At 36.9% G+C, this 20,319-nt stretch overlaps 1 protein-coding gene across 5 annotated transcripts in view; it reads left to right on the plus strand.

Annotated features, from left to right (window-relative positions):
* The window catches only part of grid2 (glutamate receptor, ionotropic, delta 2), a 434,613-nt gene that overhangs the window by 391,979 nt on the left and 22,315 nt on the right, over window positions 1-20,319 (plus strand). For all 5 annotated transcript variants that reach the window (XR_007931154.1, XR_007931155.1, XM_051901960.1 and 2 more), the window contains one exon: window positions 16,479-16,645. Coding sequence is in view for 3 of the 5 variants with exons in the window: in XM_051901960.1 (XP_051757920.1) it covers window positions 16,479-16,645 (167 nt within the window). In the remaining 2 variants the exon portion in view is untranslated. The remainder of the gene's footprint in view (window positions 1-16,478; window positions 16,646-20,319) is intronic.

Raw genomic sequence — 20,319 nt, forward strand, 5'->3', positions numbered from 1 at the left:
CATACAGTGATGTCATGCAGTCAAGTGCTTTTTTCCAAGCTTTTGCAGGTCCTTTACATGTTCCATGTTGCACTTACAGTATACTGCCTAAATTTACTGTAGAGTCATGTGAGAATGAGAGTATACAAGATCAATGCACCTCCATGCATGCATACATCTTCTGTATCATTACAGTCTGATTGGCAAGTTTCGAGACAGCGTATCGAATCAATGGAAGTAATTATCAGCTGGTTCTGATCAGATTGTTTGGAATCTTGATAGAAACTGAAGGTTTTTTGCATCCATATTTAATATCTAGACCCCAGGTTGGGAACCAGTGTACTAGCACTAAAGCTACATTTTGCCAGGAAGTAAGAGGGAAAAAAGACATTGCCGAACAACATTTATTACATTCAAAATCACTAGTACGCACATCAAAATTACTAACCTGTAAGTAGCAACTTCCCAGGAGGACTTGGAAAGCAGCGTTATATCTGAGGTCTCTTATTCCTGGTGTGACACTCCAAAAAAAAAAAGGATTATGACAGGGTTGAATTGTTGCAAAGGCTGAAATTCCCTTTTTAAAGTAGAAACGGCTGACTTAAAAGTAAATTCTGGAGCTCACATTGCCATTTCTCTGAGCGATGTTTCTCCTTCATGCAGATAAACATTCTCAATCAGACTCTTAACGAGTCACTCCGGTGAATCTTAATGACAAATGTGTTGTATTGCTAGAGAAATGGAGAGCCCACACAGCAGCACTTCCACGTGGGAAAAAATGAGGGGAACGTTACTAATGCAGAGGGCATAAATTTGCAGGGAGAAACAGAAAAAAGCAAAGACAAACAGCCTTTAAAGGATGAGTTTAATCTCCAGCTCAACAACCCTCCGGTCTGCCAGCAAGATGACCCAAATTGGATCATTAAATTTCACTTCTGTATTCCTGCGGAGACGTGAGAAGGAGAATGGCCCCTCCACCCACCATTCTTTTCAGTTTGTTTTTTAGGAGACAAAGTTCAATTATTGAATTGTAAATGAATTAAAAGGACCAGGGCAGCAGTATCTAAGTGTCAGCAGCCGCATACATTTTGTGGTGACTGTGTGTTTGCAGAGCAAGGTGAGTGTGTGTGTGTGTGTATTTTCTTGAGGTAAACTCCAGCGATGCACCACTCATTCTCATTCTGACTGTCCCTGCATCCCTCCACCACATTTTTATCTTTGTCTGCGGGAGACAAGATGGCCCACCGCCAGGCCTTAATGGACTTTTGGAAAGCAAAGAAAATAATACATCACAGGTCGAGAAAGAAGAGGTAGAAAAGGGGTAGTGATCCTAAATATTTCTTTCTAGCCAGCACATATTTTAGAAAATGACCACGGCCATTCTTAGAAATACTACCTGGGCCTCACCCAGACTTCCATGCACATGAATACACACAAACCATTTGTTATTACCTAGAAAACATGAGCATTCATGTGTGTATTAGCAGCTATGAAAAGAAATGACCGTAACGTCATGGCTTGAATCGCAAATGACACCGAAAAACCTTTTCCCACTGTCTCATATTGTGAATGCTGGTGTGTTACGCACATTATTGCCTTTTTCTGTCATTGTAAGTGCCGGTCGGATTTCATTTTTCCAAATCCAGCATCTATGACTTGGCTTACCTGCACAACACACTTATATATTTCATGATTTTTTTGATTTAGAGTTGTTTACTCCAGTTTTTATGAGATCAGATGCCTCAAACAGGAGGAGTTTTTTTTGCAAATCTCAGGAGCTCTGACAGCATGTTGCTAAGCAAACAGCAAAAGGGTAAAGTTGTCTACACTGGACATGACAGTTGTCGAATCCACACCAATAGACGATTATTATAAGTACATACTGCAGTTATGTTGTCTGCCACTTTAAATGCTCGGGCTTATTAAATCCAGGTGGATTCTGATTGGCTGCCAGTGTTTTTATCGTTCTTCAACTGGGAAAAAAATCATTCTGAAGGTGATTCCTACAATATCGTTCCTCTGAGTCATTTAGTTATAGCTGTGGTGTTCTAAAATTAGACCAATTACTAAAACTTTATAATTATTGTCATAGTCATTGGCGTAACTTTGTTTAAAAAAGTGGGTGGGACAGGAGTGAGAAGTGTGACCTTCAGTAGTACACTGAGTTTAATTTATCGACATAGAACTCATTTTTAATGTGATAGTTTCATATTTACATCTACTATAATATAATATATTGTTAGTCCCGAGATTCTTCACGGTAGTGAATTAATACATAGATCCATGATTGGTGTTCGTGAGTTCTAATGGTCTGGCGGTAGAACTTTTGTTAGGCGTGGCAGAGGTTCTGGGTTCTAATCCGGCCCTGTATAGTTTTGTTTTGTTTTTTGTTTTCTTTCCTCATTAAAACCAAAAATGTTCATCACTGATTATTTTTCAAGAGCATGGCCATGTTTGTGTGCATGTTTGGAGATCACATTTTGTGATCTCAATGGAATGAATAGAGAGTGTCTGCAACGGTTAGATTGAAGCAGTCTGTTCACGAGCCACCGCCACTGATAACAACGGCAACGAGCACTCAGCATGATTTAAAAAACAATACATTCCAGTGCCAGAACATCTCTTATTTAACACAAACGAACTAAATTAATACTCTGCTAGTAGATGTTTAATTTAATTAATATTTAGAGATGTTTAATTTGTATTAGATATATCCGTACCACGAGACGTTTCAAAAAGTGGTGGGGACAATATTGACCTTTGCAAAAAGTGGTAGGGACAGGTCCCTGTCCCACCCACAAATTATGCCTATGGTTATAGTCAACATCCTTGGCGTGAATACCCAATTTACACAAATGAATCCAATAAGGCAGATTGGATAAGAGAAATTAAGTTCATAATTAAGCTTATATTTCTTTCAAAACTAAATTGGCAAGTACAGTTAATTGTAATGGAAAAATATTATTATACACAATTTTTGTGTCTTATATGTATTTGTATACTTATTAGACTGATCAGGTGTGGTCACATTTAACGTTGTTCAGTAAATTTTTGCATGCAAAATCTGCATGCAATGCGAATTTTTTAAATTTTAATAGGAATTTTCGCAACGTGTTCAAGTTTTTCATGGATTCACCACGTTGACTAACAGAAAGCTGCTTGGATTGAAAGTAACTTCTGTGTGAGCTGTGCTTCATGCATCATTACAATATTGAAAATATACAATGAAACATTTTTGCCTGCTAAGTTTTGCTAATCGACCTTTAGCTTAGCGACATGCTACTAGCCATCACATCTGGAGTGTGCCTGTTATGCCTTAAGACACTGCCCGGAGGAAATTTGCTAGGTTTTGGAACAGAGCCAGAGTGTGCAACCTTAAATTATTCTGAAGTCGGAAGAAAGTGTGCTGTCAGTTGTGAGAGGACAGGCTTGCTGGAACTCTATATCTTTGTCATCTCAGCATGAGTAAAAAGCATAAAATGTCACATCACAGCCGCTCCCAATGCAGAGGACAGGGGCTTCATGAAGAGTGTATGTCGCAACTGTGAGGAGGACCAGAGATGGAGCGCTGCGGATGACAGCCACATGAGCGATGGGGAGCACTCTGATTATACAGCAGGGTGTGTGAGCATGCATGCGTTCAAAGACGTGCATGTGTGCACTCATATCAGTGAGTGCTAAGAATGTCAGGATGTCTGTGTCCTAGGGACTTTTGACAGCTTTTTCTTGCCATCTTTGCAGGGATTTAGTGAAGCCTGTATTTTCCTGCTTCATGGACAAGATGCATCCACTGATCCATGCTGTCATCACAAATAGACTGAGAGAATCTGAAGAAATGCAGAAGAGCCATTACTTTCTAGACTAGAACAGTAACCTTTCAACATCAAAAAAAAAAAAAAAAAAATGGTGTGGTCCAAGGTTTGACAGGTAGAGACTGCAGATTCAGTGTTTGACGTGGTGGTGGGGTGACCTGACTTCAAATCTTGCTTGATCTCACTCCCTTCTTTCTCGCACTTGTCTTTGGCTGTTTTTTGCTAGGAGTTAAAGGGATAGATCACCCAAAAATGAAAATTCTGTCATCATTTATTCACCCTCACGTCATTCCAAACCCATATAAAGCAACTGTATCTCTTCACAAGAATTGGATTACACCCCTCGATTCATATGAATTACTTTTCTGAGGCCTTTATGACCTTTTTCTGGATCTTTTAGGAAGTTTTGGTTACCTAGACTTTCAGTGGAGGGACAGAAACCTCTCAGCTTTCATTAAAAATATCTTAATTTATGTTTCTAAGTTTAACCAAAGTCTTATGGGTTTGAAATGACATAAGGGTGTAAAAGTTCTGTCCATAAAAACCAAAAATTATTGCTCAAATAATCTGTTAAATATTTGTTTTATGAGCGGAAGAAAAGTGTTGTTGCAGAGAGGTTAGACGACTTTCTTTGCAATCAATCTCTATATTCTCTGAGGCTAAACTTGCAGTCTCATGGCTGTCTTAGCTGCTTTATCTTTCGCCCTTTGTGTGGGAAGCTCAAAAGGATATGCACAGACCATCTTCTCTTTTCTTTTGAAGGCTATGTCTAACCCTGGTGTGCTTGAGTAAATGATCAAAAGAACAGTTCAGCTTATACATAGCCTCAAATTCAATGTTAAATTAACCATTGTATTTTAGTTTTGTATGTGCAAACATTCATAGCACTTGGAGACGTGGAAGCTTGCTGTAGGAGTCCTTGAATCTGTTTGTTTGTTTGTTCAAGCAGCATTCAAACAATGCTGAAAATTCAAAAGAAATGTGACTTTCACAAACTGTCACTCTGTGTTTTAGTGGTGAGGATATTTTTACAGATTCTTTCTACCGGTTATATTGTTACCTGAGTAGGAAGCGACAAGTCACAGTCTTTGAGTTCATTCATTCAAATACATAATAAAAAAAAAAACGATTCATTCAGGAATTGAACAAGTGATGAGTGAGTCATTGAATTATTCACTCAAATGATTTATTTAGAAACACTGATTCATTCACTCAACCAATTCATTCAAAAACGCTGATTCATTCAGGAACCAAACAAGTATGAATGACTCATTGAATCATCCACTCAAACTATTTGTTCAAAAACACTGATTAATTCAGGAGCCAAACGTATTGCTTGGAGACGGGCGTTGGTTGCTTCATCTGTCTTTGTTTGGAATTATATTTGTTAGAAGAGCAAGAACAAAATAAGTGACAATATTTTATCTAAAATGTAAGTTACTCAATATTAACTTACCATTTTGGCTCATTTTTCCTGCTTTGTGTCAACGACTTTCTTGTCAAAGCTATATGGCAGATGTTTGAGTAAAGAGAACTGAAACAGTGGATGGTAAATGAATTTTATGGCTTATATTGTCATGAACATGACAATATAAGCCATAAAAATCATTATACTCACTTATACTTTCTGTCAGCCATTGAGTAATTTCAGAGCAAGAATTTTGCCTTGTATCTGAACACTTAAAATGTCTCAGATGTCCTTAGTTCATTTATAATGTGCTCCAGGTTCACTTTTTCACTTTTCTGTGAACATATACATACAGTATATCCACATATAATTGTCCTTTACAGTTAATCTGTTCACTACTTTTGCTGTCTGCATGTATTAGACAAACACAAATGTAGACATTTGATCCACGACTAGTTGACACAAACTGCCGACTAGTGTCAAAACCGATCGATTAGTCAATACAGGAAAGACAATAGGAGTTTTAAAAGGATAAAGAGTTCGGAGACATCAATGAGAATTGGCACACTATACTAGTTGTGATTCAGCGTGGGTGACTCCTGTCAAGGAACGTTCCTACCAGCCCTGGCTAAATATAGGCCTTCATACATCTTTTTTATTATTGTTATTCCAAAGTAGATAGAATTTTTTTTCTGAGTCAATGCTTTTCTTTTAAGAAATGAAAACCGAAAATGAGAATTACACTTCTTTCTGTGGTTCACCACTTCCACTAAATGTCAGAGGCATAATTCATCTGTTTTAGCAATCAATAGCCTACACGTCATATTCTCGCTCAAATGTCCACTCCCTGCTGAACACACTGCTGTTTGCCATTTTCATGTTGGAGCATTATGAAAAATTGACAAGTATATATGACGGCAAAATGTTACAACTGTGACTTTGACCTAATGAGATATTTTTTTCTCTCTCTTTTTTTTTTCATGTTGGAAAAGGAATTATGAGAAGCTGTTATATTTACTGAATGGTACTTCCTACTTTTTGGAATTATCCATTATGTCATAGTTTGTTTGTTTTTTAACCCAAAAATTAAAACTGACATAATTTACTTAACGTCATTTTTCTTTCTTTCTACTGGAGAACACTGAAGAAGATATTATGTTTTTCGTCCATACAGTGCAGCCATATCACTGTATGGACGAACCATACAGTGATGGCCTGAGCCTGGTTAGTAGTGGATGGGAGACCTTCTGGGAAAACCAGGTTGCTGCTGGAAGAGGTGTTAGTGAGGCTAGCAGGGGGTGCTCACCCTATGGTCTGTGTGGGTCCTAACACCCCAGTATAGTGATGGGGACACTATACTGTCAAAAAGCATCATCCTTCGGATGAGACGTTAAACCGAGGTCCTGACTCTCTGTGGTCGTTAAGAATCCCAGAATGTCCTTCGAAAAGAGTAGGGGTGTAACCCCAACATTCTGGCTACATTTGCCCATTGGCCTCTGTCCATCATGGCCTCCTAATCATCCCCATATACTGATTGGCTTCATCACTCTGTCTCATCTCCACCAATCAGCTGGTGTGTGGTGGGCGTTCTGGCACAATATGGCTGCCGTCGCATCATCCAGGTGGATGCTGCACATTGGTGGTGGTTCAGGAGATTCCCCCTTCCATATGTAAAAGCGCTTTGAGTACCCAGAAAAGCGCTATATAAATGTAAGGAATTATTATTATTATTATTATTATTATTATTGTTATACAGTGAAAGTCAGTGGGATCCGATATTGTTTTGTCATTGTTTGGACAAAAAAGCTCTTCAAAATATCTTATTTTATGTTCCACGAAGAAAGTAAGTAATGCAGTTTTGAAAAACGACATGAGGGTTGAGTAAATGATGCTGGAAGTTTATTTTTTGGGTGAACTATCCCTTTAAGAAATAATAAGTGGTATGGGTGATTGTACAAGCTTGTTTTGGTTTGCAAAGTGATATCTCTTCATGCTACAGAGACTGCACTGTAAACTGTCTTCTAAAGCCATATTTTCTAAATATATTGAGAATTTTCCTCCGTTATTCTTCGCATTGGAACAGTCTGTAAGGAGTTATATTTGTAATATTGCAAAACAACAGATTGAAATAGAGGAGTGAAAAAAATAAAGATTCATGCCATATCCCATTAGCAGCAGTATTTCAGTTCTAGCTCAGTGAGCTGTCCTGGACTGTTTCTCAAACATCTGTGCCTAATTATTCCTCACTCCCTTATAGATCCTGTCTTTGGGAAAGAGGTACGTCCTTTTGCATATGGTCTGTGATGGACTATTAATTGCTTTTCCTTCATTTTCTGTAGGATAGAGAGTACTAATGACAGCTCAAAGCCAATTAGAGAGGAGAGGAAACACGGGAGAGGAAGTTGTCACATATTGGTGTCTCTCCATGTTGTCTCCATCGAGTGCAGATTCGAGCACAGGCCACCTGGGTGTGTGATTTCAGTGTACCCTGCGTGAGAGCTTGTAAAGACCGTTGCTCAGCTGCCCTCTCTAAAAACAGCTAATTAATGATACCCTCAATGATAGCTCTATATAAAATAAATTTCATTGGTTCTCTACTGAAAAAAAAAATGGCAGATGACTGTGTATGCAGATTAGATAGATACTGTAGATAGATAGATAGATAGATAGATAGATAGATAGACAGACAGAACGCTCAAAATACTTGATTGGTTTGAGTAGGACAAACTTAAATTGAACAAATTAGTTCAGTTAAATTATCTGCTATGAGTATTTAGAACTTTCTTTTTCTTTTGAGTTCACAGAACTGATATATTTCAAGTAAACTGAACTGTTTCATTGTTTTGAGTTGTACGAACACATTTCTTTTAATTTAGACTAACTTAAGTTTAACTGAAACTGGGCTGGGATTTCTATTTCCCAGCATGCTTTGCTCATGGCACTCGAAAGGGAGAGTAAATGCTAAAATTAAGTGTTATATAATGTTTTTTTGTGCAAGATTAATGGTAAGGGAGATTTAGTAGTGATTAATGTTTTGTTGTGGTAATTTAGAAGAGTTTCTGTTAATGTGGGTTCTGGAGAGTTACCATCATGGTGACAAGTAGCGCATGCGGCTTGGTTTGAGGGCAGGTAAGTTACATGTTTTAGGTTGCTGTACTTATTCAGTAAGTGTTATACCATACTATTGTTTTCTTGATTGCTTAAACACATTTCTTGAAACTATGCCTCATTTTCTCAAAACAGTAAACACAAATCCATAACGTCTCACCCAATTCCCCAAACATCCTATTTTCAGGTCAAAATGAAGCTCAACACTCAAAACCATTCACTCTTGCTGAAAAAATAAACTTTGCCCTCAGACATCACACACAAGCCCTCAAAAACACACACATTCCATCGTCTCTGTGTCCTACAAAAATAGAAGCACTGATTACTGTAACTGTAACATCCTTTTTACAAAATGGAAGCAGACAGAAACTCTATCTGTATGTAAGGCACTTTGATGCATGTGTTGTTACACTCAAAAGTTACAGTAGAGTACACTGAGGTAGACCTACCTGTTTTCCTCCCTGAAGGTTCTCATGATCGATGGTGAAGCACCTTAAGTTTGGCTGAACTCATTGCCCAGCCTCCCTCATAGTCATAACATGGACAAGGACATGGTCAACTAGTGGCACGAATTTCATCTGAGACTCCTTGTCTCCTTGCACCTCATCCTTATCCTAATCTGCGTCCTTCTCCTCTTCCCTCACCTCTTCCTCCACTCTTTACCGCTCTTGCTCATCCTCTTCCTCCTCCTCTCTGGTGTCCTCAACCTTTTCAGTCATGTCTCTCTGGATCCATTGTTCCAAAACTGAATGAACTGACTCGGACTCTTTTATCTCTCTATTGAAGGTTCTGATTGGTGTGTGATAAATTTTGACTCTTAGTGTTTCCACATGGGTAACTGTGTGCTAACTGAGCTCAAGCTGTGCTGACTTGAGTGAACAATATTGAATGCTAGTGCTTTCTAAATGACAACATGGTGTATGCAATGAGAAATGAAGGGATTTGTGTGTAGAGTTCTGCAGTGACAGTTCAACAAATCTGATTCATGTGTCAAAAAGGAGAATAGTGTTTATAGTTTAGGGAAATGGGTGTGCTTTTTGATAAATAGCATTATGGTTTTGAAATTTTAGTTCAAAAGTCTGGTTATAGTGTTTAAGCAATCGAGAAAAACTGTAACATGTTAGCAAATTAGCAAGTTGGCATTTTTTTGTATTTTCTTAGGGTTTACAGTGAAGTAAATAACTCATTTGATTTGCAAGAACTTAAAATAAAAAAGTTAATTAAATAAATATTTTATGTTAATTTATATCAAAATGTATGAGTTAGCTAACTCAGTATTTCAAGTTAGGAGGAATTAACATGCATGAGTACTACAAACTCAAAACTTGATAGCTCTGCTTACTTAAAATTGGGAACATCATAACTCAAAAAAATTAATGTAACTGATTACCTTTTTATTATTATTATTGATTTTCATCCATACAATGAAAGTATATTTTATCCCCAATAATGTAAATGCCTCCGCGCATTTTATGGATGAAAACATTTTCAACATTCTTCAAAATATCTTTTTTAAATGATTACAGAATTCATTTTCATTTTTGGATGAACTATTCTTTTAAGCAGCACATTAGTAAAGCAGACCCTAAAATTACTGCTAACCACTCTGCATTTCTAAATGAAGGCAAAGTATAATTTTAAGTATAATTTTCACTTTTTTCTCTTGACTTTTGCTTGTGATAGGGAGTTCAGCTCAGTTAAAGTTTGAACTGATACATTTTTGGGTTTGTCTGCTTTTTTTTATATATACAAGCAACATCAGTCGAGACAAGTAGCAATTATACAAACAGTTTCGGTAAAGGTTTTAATCATGCATGGGTTAAATTATAATCTGAAAGAATATGGATCTTTTAAACATAAATGGATCTAATGAAAAAAGTGCTTTGGATAGAAATAAAAGAGAGCCCACTTTGTCGCTCGGGACCTATTCTCGAAACAGAACGAAGCCGACCTTAATGGAGGTCAGGCTGTTCCATGTACAAAATCTTGCGGCTGGCACAATGGCCTCTGGGACCTTGAGCCTAGGCCTTTTGAAGAAGTCTCAGCAGGAAAGCCGAGGACAAAGTTGATTGGCTCTCAGTAATGTCGTCGTGGGAGATGATCACTCAGCAGGAATGTCCTCCTTCATCAAATGAAGCGGGCCTCTCTCCACACTTCCTCGGGTTCTCTGGAGCGTGGTTTCTGGAGTGTCTTATGCTTTTGACCTTTTAGAGTTAGAACCTGAAAAAGATTTTTTTTTAAACTAAGAGCTAAAATGGAGAATCAAGAAGGTTTTTTTTTTCTTTGTAAATATAGTAAATAGAAAAATGGTTGACTTAAGGTTCCGAATAGAAACGTTACACCCTCCAACGACTGTCTTTGGCTAAGTTTCCTCTAAGTTGTGAATTTAATTATGAATATTGCATAAACTATTTGTGAAAGGTAGCTGTTCAAGAAAACACGATTATCACTTTCAGGGAAATTTGTGCAAAATGAAAAAGTAAGTATTAGCCACCAGGGAATCCATTGTGGCTATTTTAGTTGTGTAATAAATTACTTGAGATATATCTGCCTGAAATTTGTGTCTGCTAGCTATCGCCAGATGTCCTATCTTTGAGTTTTGAGATGTCAGCTGGTCATCTGAGTGTATTCAGTCACATTACTTTTTTGTTGTTCATGTAAATCAGTTGGCTCATAGTTAATGCATATGTAGTCTTACTGAATAAAAGCCATTTTTATGCACATTTGGGAATTTTATTCACATCTTGCTGTTTCTATCCATAAATTCTTAATATAATATCTTAAAATTCACATTAAATATGCGACTGAAAACCCAGCATATGATGACCAGCAGGCAAACTCATTTGGAAAAAATCTGAAATTACGCCTACTATACTTACACCTTAACAAATGTGGGCGAAAGAAGTCAAACTTTGCTGCTTTTGGGAAAATATGTGTTGTGCCTTAGATAATGTTGGAGCAATATCTATATATCCTTTTTAGCACTTTCATTTACTGCTGATCTAGGGAAGATATATATAATATTTTTCTGAGCTGTTCTTTCCAAATTAAATATGTGTCTGCAATAAAGGTGTAGCAGTATAATTGTGTACATAATTCACTTGGGTAACTTTGAATGAACTAGTTTTTTTTTTTAAAAAAAAGAAAGTAAAAACAACCTCTGTACCTTGTAAAAATTATGCAGCTGTGTCCTTTTGGAAGTTATTGATTTCATAAAAGCTTTGATTCGTTTCATACTATAGGGCTTACTTCTCACCAAATATCAGAGGAATCCTGCTGGTTTTTATAGAGTGTTGTCATTTTCCAAAGCCATTGAAACCATGAGAGCGTTGCGAGAACTACATTTCCAATACGGTCACATCCAATGTGTGCCTTTACTTTAACTCAGTGCCCTGTTGTTAGGAGGAAACGTTGAATATGTATGGGTGAATATGAATCTAATGAGGGCATGTGCTTGATGCCTCCTTTAAAAACAATGTACTGATTAGGATGCATTGAGCATTGTTTGCTTTAGGGAAAATGGCTTGAAATAATTACCTTGGCACAATTAAAATCACAGCCCCTATGATTGCTATAGCCTGAAGGCCTGCAGGACATGCTTCACTTTTCAATCTGTAATATGCTCCGGGTCAAGAAGTTTCTCTCTTTCTCTCACCTTTTTTTGCCACTTCCAGCCTGTGCTATATTTGTACACTATATGCAGGTCTTGTCTCTGTCACATGCCCATTATAATGCAGTTGTGGCAATTTTATCACCTGCAATTGTACCACAGGCAATTTTTTCTCTGCTGCCTGAGTTCAATTGAATTAGAATCAATAGAAAAAGGCCTCCGGTATTACAAAACAATCTCTATTCAGCTTCTCAACTTGTGGTGAGATCTTTTGTGAGGTGTGTGTGTGTGTGTGTGTGTGTGTGTGTGTGTGTGTGTGTGTGTGTGTGTGTGTGTGTGTGTGTGTGTGTAATTATGTCATTATTGACATAAGCATAAGATATTTAACCGATTTTTAATAATTATTTTCATGTTATTAAATGCAGTTTTTATCATTTTAAATGCTACAAGTGAATTTAGGTGTCAAATTATTAGTGTTTTTAACAATTACCTTTAACGATGACTGCAAAATCTACATGTAAACAGCTACACAATTAAACAATATCACCAATAACAATAAATAAAAAATATCTCTAATATTGGCCAACAGCTGATATAGTACGGATATATATTTTGCATCCTTAAGAAAGATTTCATCCTGGATCATGAATGTTAATTAGGTAATGTAGCATACAGCCTGAAAAGCAATAAAAGGGTGCTAGCCATATTAGCATATGCTTACCGATTACATGTTTGTTCAATCGACTGCCAATGCAACCAGTTAGCAGAGACTTCAACTTAGTCTTAGGTTGTTTTACACATCCAACAACTTTTTCCTTCCTTCCGTAGTAGGGCTGGGCAATAATACAATACTGATAATTAATGTTGACATTAACCCCCGGTTTCACAGACAAGGCTTAAGCTAGTCCTAGACTAAAATACATGTTTGAGCTGTTTTAACTGGTTGGTCTTGGTCTTGACATGGGCTCGTGTGCATATTGACTCGGAATTGACTCATACTTGAACATATTAGGAATCTGACTCATTCCCAAGACCACTCGAGTCACATTCAAAATATTTCATGACTATTACTGTATGTTAATGTTTGGGGGCAAATAGCAATGATAATATTGTGGTCAATAAAACAAAATGTATGTGAATTATAATTAACATGACAATGTGTCTAATAGTAACGAATTGCTCAAAAGTCGGAAAATTCCTATCATTTTTACATATCCGTCAGTGTGAGGCATTGCCATAACGCGTTGCTATGGGTTGTGTGGGTGTGCGACTGACTGATTTTCCACAGTCTGTTCGAAACCTAGGCTCTTGAGCCATGTATGGTTCTTTCTCTGAGTGCCTATGGCTCGACGGAAGAAAATAAACCAAGCAATTTTTTAAACTTTTTTTTCCATCAATAATCAAAGCTAGTGTGTCGATTTAATTAAAAATCTATATATTATATATTTTAAAATATTACGTAATTCACCAATGCCGGTTTGTCATGTATAACACCCCAACCAATCGTGATGGCACAAGTTCAAATTTCATTGGACAACGTGAAGTGGAAATTACATGGACAGACGAGCAATTTCTGCGGTTTGTCTCATTTTCTAAATCAAATTGCATCACTGACAAAATGGATGTTAACTGACTACAAAGCCAAAAGTCGCATTAATGGTAAGTAGTGTTCAATTCATTTAGTGTTGATACACCGATTATTATTTGATGAAACTATCATAGTTAATGAAGCCAAAGTGCCACCTACAGGCCTATTATGTAAAGTGTAGGCTGGCGAAATGGTGACGTGAAAGGACTTTATTATATTACCATTTTTGATAATTATTAGCTTTTTGATAATTATTAGCTTAGCTTAAGTCTCTTATGCTCATCAAGCCTGCATTTATCTAATTAAAAACAGCAATATATATTTTAAAAATATTATTACAATTTAAAATAATGGTTTTCTATTTGAATATACTTTAAAATGTAATTTATTTCTGTGATGCAAAGCTGAATTTTCAGCATCATTACTCCAGTCTTCAGTGTCACATAATCCTTCAGAAATCATTCTAATATGCTGATTAATTTTCAAAGTTGGAAAGTGGAAACAGTGCTGCTTAATATTTTTTATAACATGCTGTGGTCCTTTTTTTCAGTCGATTGATTTAAAATCTTTGATTTAAAAAAGTTAAAAATAACAGCATTTATTCAAAATAGAAACAAATTACCTTTACACCACCTACAATGTGGCCTTTTTACCCTTAACTGATAATATTTTTTAAACCAATATCACTCTGTATAAATAAATTACAGTGTACATGCCATGGTGTATTTGAAAGAGTATGGTGCCAATTTTATTGTTTCCACCAAACATTTACATATTCTTGAAGATTCCTTTAGGTCTTGTCAACCTTATGTGAACTTGAACTTGTCTTGGACTCCAACCTCTCTGGTCTCAGTCTCGACTTGGACTCGACCCTCTCTGGTTTCGGTCTCGACTCGGACTCGAATGAGCTGGTCTCGACTACAACACTGCTTAAAATATGTCAATGCCCTTGTTTTGTCTCAAGATGCTCACCAGTGATGTTTTTTTCTAGTGTACGTTTATAAAAGCTACTTAAATATCTTAATTGAACTAAGGCCTAATCCTGTCTTAGGCTAAGCCCTGTCTGTAAAACCGGGCCTATATGTATTAAAGGAGTAACGGAATATAACCTTTTTTGATTATTAAGCTATAGCAGTTTTTGTGCATTTGTATTATACTAAATGTCTTTAGGCTACTGTTTTTCATAACAAGTACCATAGAAACAGTATAGTTACCATGTTACTGGTACCACTACCAGTTTTTACCATGGTAGTGAGGTGCAATACATGATTTTATCTGTGGTTAACATGATCCAAATGCTATGGAAGACCAAATTTTACCCTATAAATATGAGGTTGTTGCAATTTTTACACATTACTGTTTTTGTTAATGAACATAAATCTGCATCCCAATTCAAGCTACTGCTACTGTCACTCAACTCAAACTATACTGTCAAATGTGCATTTCTAAGAGACAAAACATGCAATATTCGTTTGTGAAATGTTCATCTGTTTGGCAAGTGTTTGTCATGTTCTGCCTTTAAACTTGAAAGAAATAATGATTTGACATTTATCGTGATAATTATTGATATCGACTGATATGAAAAGTTTTATTGTGATAATTGTTTTGGCCATATCCCCCAGCCTATGTCTGTAGCCAAGCAAAATAAATTTCTTAATACATACATAATGAATATTGCTATAATGAATATTGCTAAAAATTGCAATAGGCCCATTTCTAAAGTTCTTTGCAATGTATTTTGAAACAAGCACCCAAGCATATTGAACACTTTTAAAGGGACGCCGAATGAGCGTAAGAGTTATCGGTTGAAGCCTGCAGAGCAGCTTCATATCTGTAAGCAGTGAAGTTGCATCTGCATTCGTTGAAGTGAAATGACTGCTGCTCTTATCTAAATAAGCTCTCGATGTGAGAATATTCTCAGTGTTTTCTGAAGCCAGGAGCCACTTGCAGCCCATTTTAGTGCTTAGCAGACTGACCTGTAGTTACACGCTATGTCTGGTAAGCCGTTTGGAGTAAATAAGATGTTTACTCATTTAATAGCGATTTTCTCTGAAGGCAGTCTCTCTGATCTAGCTCTGTCCTGTTGCAGACTGTTTTGAAATGCCTGAAAGTTTCATGAGAAGGCTATTAAAATGTTTCTGCCTAAAAATTCAGACGTGTCTACCACCAAAAAACCCACGCAAATGTGTGTACATATTTTACATCAATAGTTAACCGTATCTTAGCATGAGGTCGCTTCAAAATATATCCTTGGATGTTGAACTACAGATAGACTTGAATTGAAAAAGAAAGCTCTCTGGTTTTCATTAAAAACAGATTGATTTTTTTTTTTTTTTTTTTTTTAACACAAGACTTTCGTAACCTTGAAATGTTCTGTCAGAGGATAGAAGCCATCTTTCTCTTGACTTGTTCAAAGATAGCATCTTCAGTATCGGAAATGAATACCCCTTTTGTCTGTAGCTGTTAAATAAACATAGGCCTTTTTTTGAGAATTCTTTCATAGAGCTGAAGATTAAAGTCTGGAGCCTTTTTTCACTCAAAGAGCAGAGATTGTGAGTATTTAGACATCTATATTATAGCAAGGGTCTTTTCTGCTGAACTTGTTTTGGTAGAAGTAAAATTTAGAAACGGCGACCCTGCAAACCAAGTTTAAAGATGTAAAACCTCCTTGTGCGACGCTTCTCAGCCATACTTAATAAACAATTAATAGTAAAAAGAGTAGCGAGGTCCTGCTGGGATTTAATTAAGGCTTGATTGTTTTTCAGCAATGGTGCTTTATGTGGACTAGCCACTTTTGATAAATGTTCAGCACCTGGTTGCATTATTTATGGACAGTTGGTTCCCACCTGATTTGGTTTTGAATTCGTCCTCATGTGCCTCTCTGTTTTTCTTTGAACGTGATTTCCATTGCGTCTCTCTTAACTCTCCTGTTCTTTTGTGTACATATGTGTGTCTTTTTTCTCACCCTCTTAGGTGAAGTACGGACGTTTTGCATTTGTGTGGGATGCAGCTGTGCTGGAGTATGTGGCCATTAACGATGAGGACTGTTCGCTCTACACCGTGAGCAACAATGTGGCTGACAGGGGCTACGGCATTGCGATGCAGCATGGCAGTCCCTACAGGGACATCTTCTCTCAGAGGTACTGTATGATGAGATTCTTATTATCCATATGTAGCTGTTCGTCTCTGGGGTCCTGCTATTATACGAGAAGTGATTTTTCAAAGGAAAATTCAATTTAAATTTGGCATTTAGAGTTTGTGATTTAAAATCAATTTCTCAAAGAGGGGAGAGTGGGAATGGTTGTAACAGCCTGAGTTGTAACACAGTCACTTTAACCATTTAAGGGATGAAATCACCTTTATACATGAGTGCCACCCTCAGTAACAGTAGAAGTTGTAAGTCTCTAAGTAAAAATGACAGTACAAAAAACTGTTTTGAGCTAGAATTTGGTCAGAGTAATGGATATTAAATCACAGATCTGATTCTCTTGTTTGATTTATTGTAACATTTAAAACTTTCATCTAAATGTAAAAAAAAAAAAAAAAAAAAAAAACTGATTTGTACCAGGACAAATGTAGGAAACTTACATCAAAGTTTGAGATAAACAGCACAAAAAGCAAATTTCTATGCAAAAAGTGTTACAACCATTTGCAGTCTTCCCTGTTAAAGTTCATTTTTATATCTAGTTCAGTCATGAAACTCTAAAGGGCGCAGGCTGATAGGTCTTTTACATGCAATCTGCAAGCAATCTCATCTTTACCGCATGGCACAAGCTGATTGGCCTCTACTGATCCTGCAGCCAATGAGATTGCTTACTCAACATTTAAATAGTCTGATTCAGTGTTTGCTGTAGGCTAGTCCTACTGCAAGCTATCAGAGTTCCTCTGAAACCCTCCACCTCCCCCAGCTCCACCTGCCTAGATCTGCTACAGGATTTATGTATGTCTATTTATGCAGCTGTAGCATATCTTACATGCTTACAAGCTTGTCTATGTATCTATTAGCAGTAGCAAGTCCGTACTCGATCTGCAGCAGCAGCAATAATCAACAGCAGCAGCATAGTAGACCTAGTCTGCCAAGACCAAATACATTAACATTGCCATATTCAATAACATGCTAAAACTATTCCATGATTGTAATATTATTATTATAAAACTTCTCCGTTCCTTCTTCTCTGATGTTGGAAAATGGGCCTCACAATTTCTTTTTATTTATTTTTTGTCTGTGTGCTTAGCAGTGTGTTGCCTGAAATCCACTGGAGGTGGGAGGTCCTTATTAACGTAAACAGGCTATTAATTGACATGCGTATTTCATTTTTCAATAATGTGGTCTTGGACAGCCATAAATTCAAATTTTAATAGAGCCATTTAAAATGTTTTCCTGTGGTTCCTGAAACAATGGCTAGGAAATTGCACAGCAAAATTATATGAGCGTTTTATAAAAGGCTTTAGCCAGTCATAGAGCTCAATTCTTCAGGTGAAAAGACAAACTCTTTTGCTCCACCTAAGAGGAAGTACTTTTATGCAGTAGATACAGCACTAATGGAGATCAAACGTATCAACATATGATTCTAAATGGCAGGAACATGTTTTTTCCGCTCCGCTGCTTCAGTACGGGGAGCTGAATAGAGATCCACGCGGTGTTAAATCGCTCACTCTGAGTAAAATTGCTATATTGAAATACCAGTATAGTGACAGACTGAGAAAAATATGATAGCACTGAGGGATGGCCCCATTGTTGATGTAAAAGTCAATACATTCTCTATGATAACTCATCACCAGGAGTCTAAAAAGAGAACATACTAGGTCAGTAACTGAACACAGCTGCCATAGTGCATGAGTAAAGTAGCCCACAGAGAGAAGAGCACGAAAATTTGACTTAACTCTAAAATGATAAGTAAGGTGCCAAAAGGAATATGCATAGTGAAAGTGTACCAATAATTACTTACATTGTCCTATAGACACAGTGGTTCTCTGTAAAAATCCTGTGGATTTTGAAAAGCTTTTACTGTTCCAAGTCAAAGATCATCACCATCTTCCATCTGTTGTCTCAGTGGGACTAAATGCATGCGTTTTTGTCTGGAGAGTGTACAGGAAGCACAGATTCACCTGAAATTTATTAAAAACTGTGACAATGTGCTAAATCTGTATACAAATAATGTGTATACTTTGCAAGTACATATCAACTTATTCCACTAACCCTAACCTAAAGGTCTACTAATACTCTGATGAGAGTTAGTTAACATGTAGTTGCAAAGTTACAGTTGCAAAGATAGTAGAATGTCTAAAGTGAACTCTCGAAATAAAGTGTAACCCATTTTGACATTTTAGTAAGTAAAATGATACATTTAATGCAATCTGCTTTAATCTACATGGATATATTTGTAGAATTCTGTAGACGTCGTCCCATAAAGCCCCATTGAATCTGTGAGGCAAACCTTAGATTTAATTAATAGAGCAAAATTAATTGACCAAGAGGCAAACACAGCATTTTAGGTTTAGCCAAGGATGCTGTGTTTCAGTGGAAATCTTGCAGGAGTGTTAGTTGCATTGAATTAATTACAATTTGTATTAGGACTACATAAAATATCAAAATCAAATCAATATAGCAATATGGCTTAATGCTCATGATATGGTGTTCAGCATCTTATAGCAGCTTGGTTCATCTATACTTTAAAAACTGTGTATGAGCGCTGTGCTTCACTTTGTTTGCTGAAAAAAAACACCAAAATAAAAGCTTTATTTTTATAAAATATTCCTTTTTTTATAGAATAATATTTTAATATTTAAATCGATGTTATTTTGTTTAATATTTTATTTAATAATAATCACAATATATAATCACACACACACACACACACACACACATATATATATATATATATATATATATATATATATATAATGGTTATACTAAGGTTTCAGTTGGTTCATGGAAAAAATATATAAACACCCAAATTTTTCAAGTTCCAAGAATGATTCATTATTTTCAAATAGAGCACTTTAAGTAATATAGTGAACATTCGCAGTATATTGTGGAAAACTAAAATATCACAATGTAATTTTTCCAATATCGTGCAGCCCTAATTTGTATTGCTTTTCAAATAGAGCATTTTTGGGCAAGCTTTTAAAGGTAATATACACCGATCAGGCATAATATTATGACCACCTCCCTAATATTGTGTTGGTCGCCCTTTTGCTGCCAAAACAGCCCTGACCTGTCAAGGCATGAACTCCACTAGACCCCTGAAGGTGTGCTGTGGTACCTGGCACCAAGATGTTAGCAGCAGATCCTTTAAGTCCTGTAAGTTGTGAGGTGGGGCCTCCATGGATCGGACTTGTTTGTTCAGCACATCCCACAGGCGCTCGATTGGATTGAGATCTGGGGAATTTGGAGGCCATGTCAACACCTCAAATACATTGTTGTGCTCCTCAAACCATTCCTGACCCATTTTTGCTTTGTGGCAGGGCGCATTAACCTGCTAAAAGAGGCCACAGCCACCAGGGAATACCGTTTCCATGAAAGGGTGTACATGGTCTGCAACAGTGCTTAGGTAGGTGTCAGGTACGTGTCAAAGTATCCACGTGATGTAAAAGAAAATGTGAATTATCAGGCCAGGCCACCTTCTTCCATTGCTCCGTGGTCCAGTTCTGATGCTCTGATGCTGTTGACGCTTTTGGCGGTGGACAGGGGTCAGCATGGGCACCCTGACTGGTCTGCGGCTATGCAGCCCCATACGCAACAAACTGTGATGCACTGTGTGTTCTGACACCTTTCTATCAGAACCAGTATTAACTTCTTGAGCATTTTGAG

The sequence above is a fragment of the Ctenopharyngodon idella genome, chromosome 8, assembly GCF_019924925.1.
Source record: "Ctenopharyngodon idella isolate HZGC_01 chromosome 8, HZGC01, whole genome shotgun sequence".
Taxonomy (NCBI): domain Eukaryota; kingdom Metazoa; phylum Chordata; class Actinopteri; order Cypriniformes; family Xenocyprididae; genus Ctenopharyngodon; species Ctenopharyngodon idella.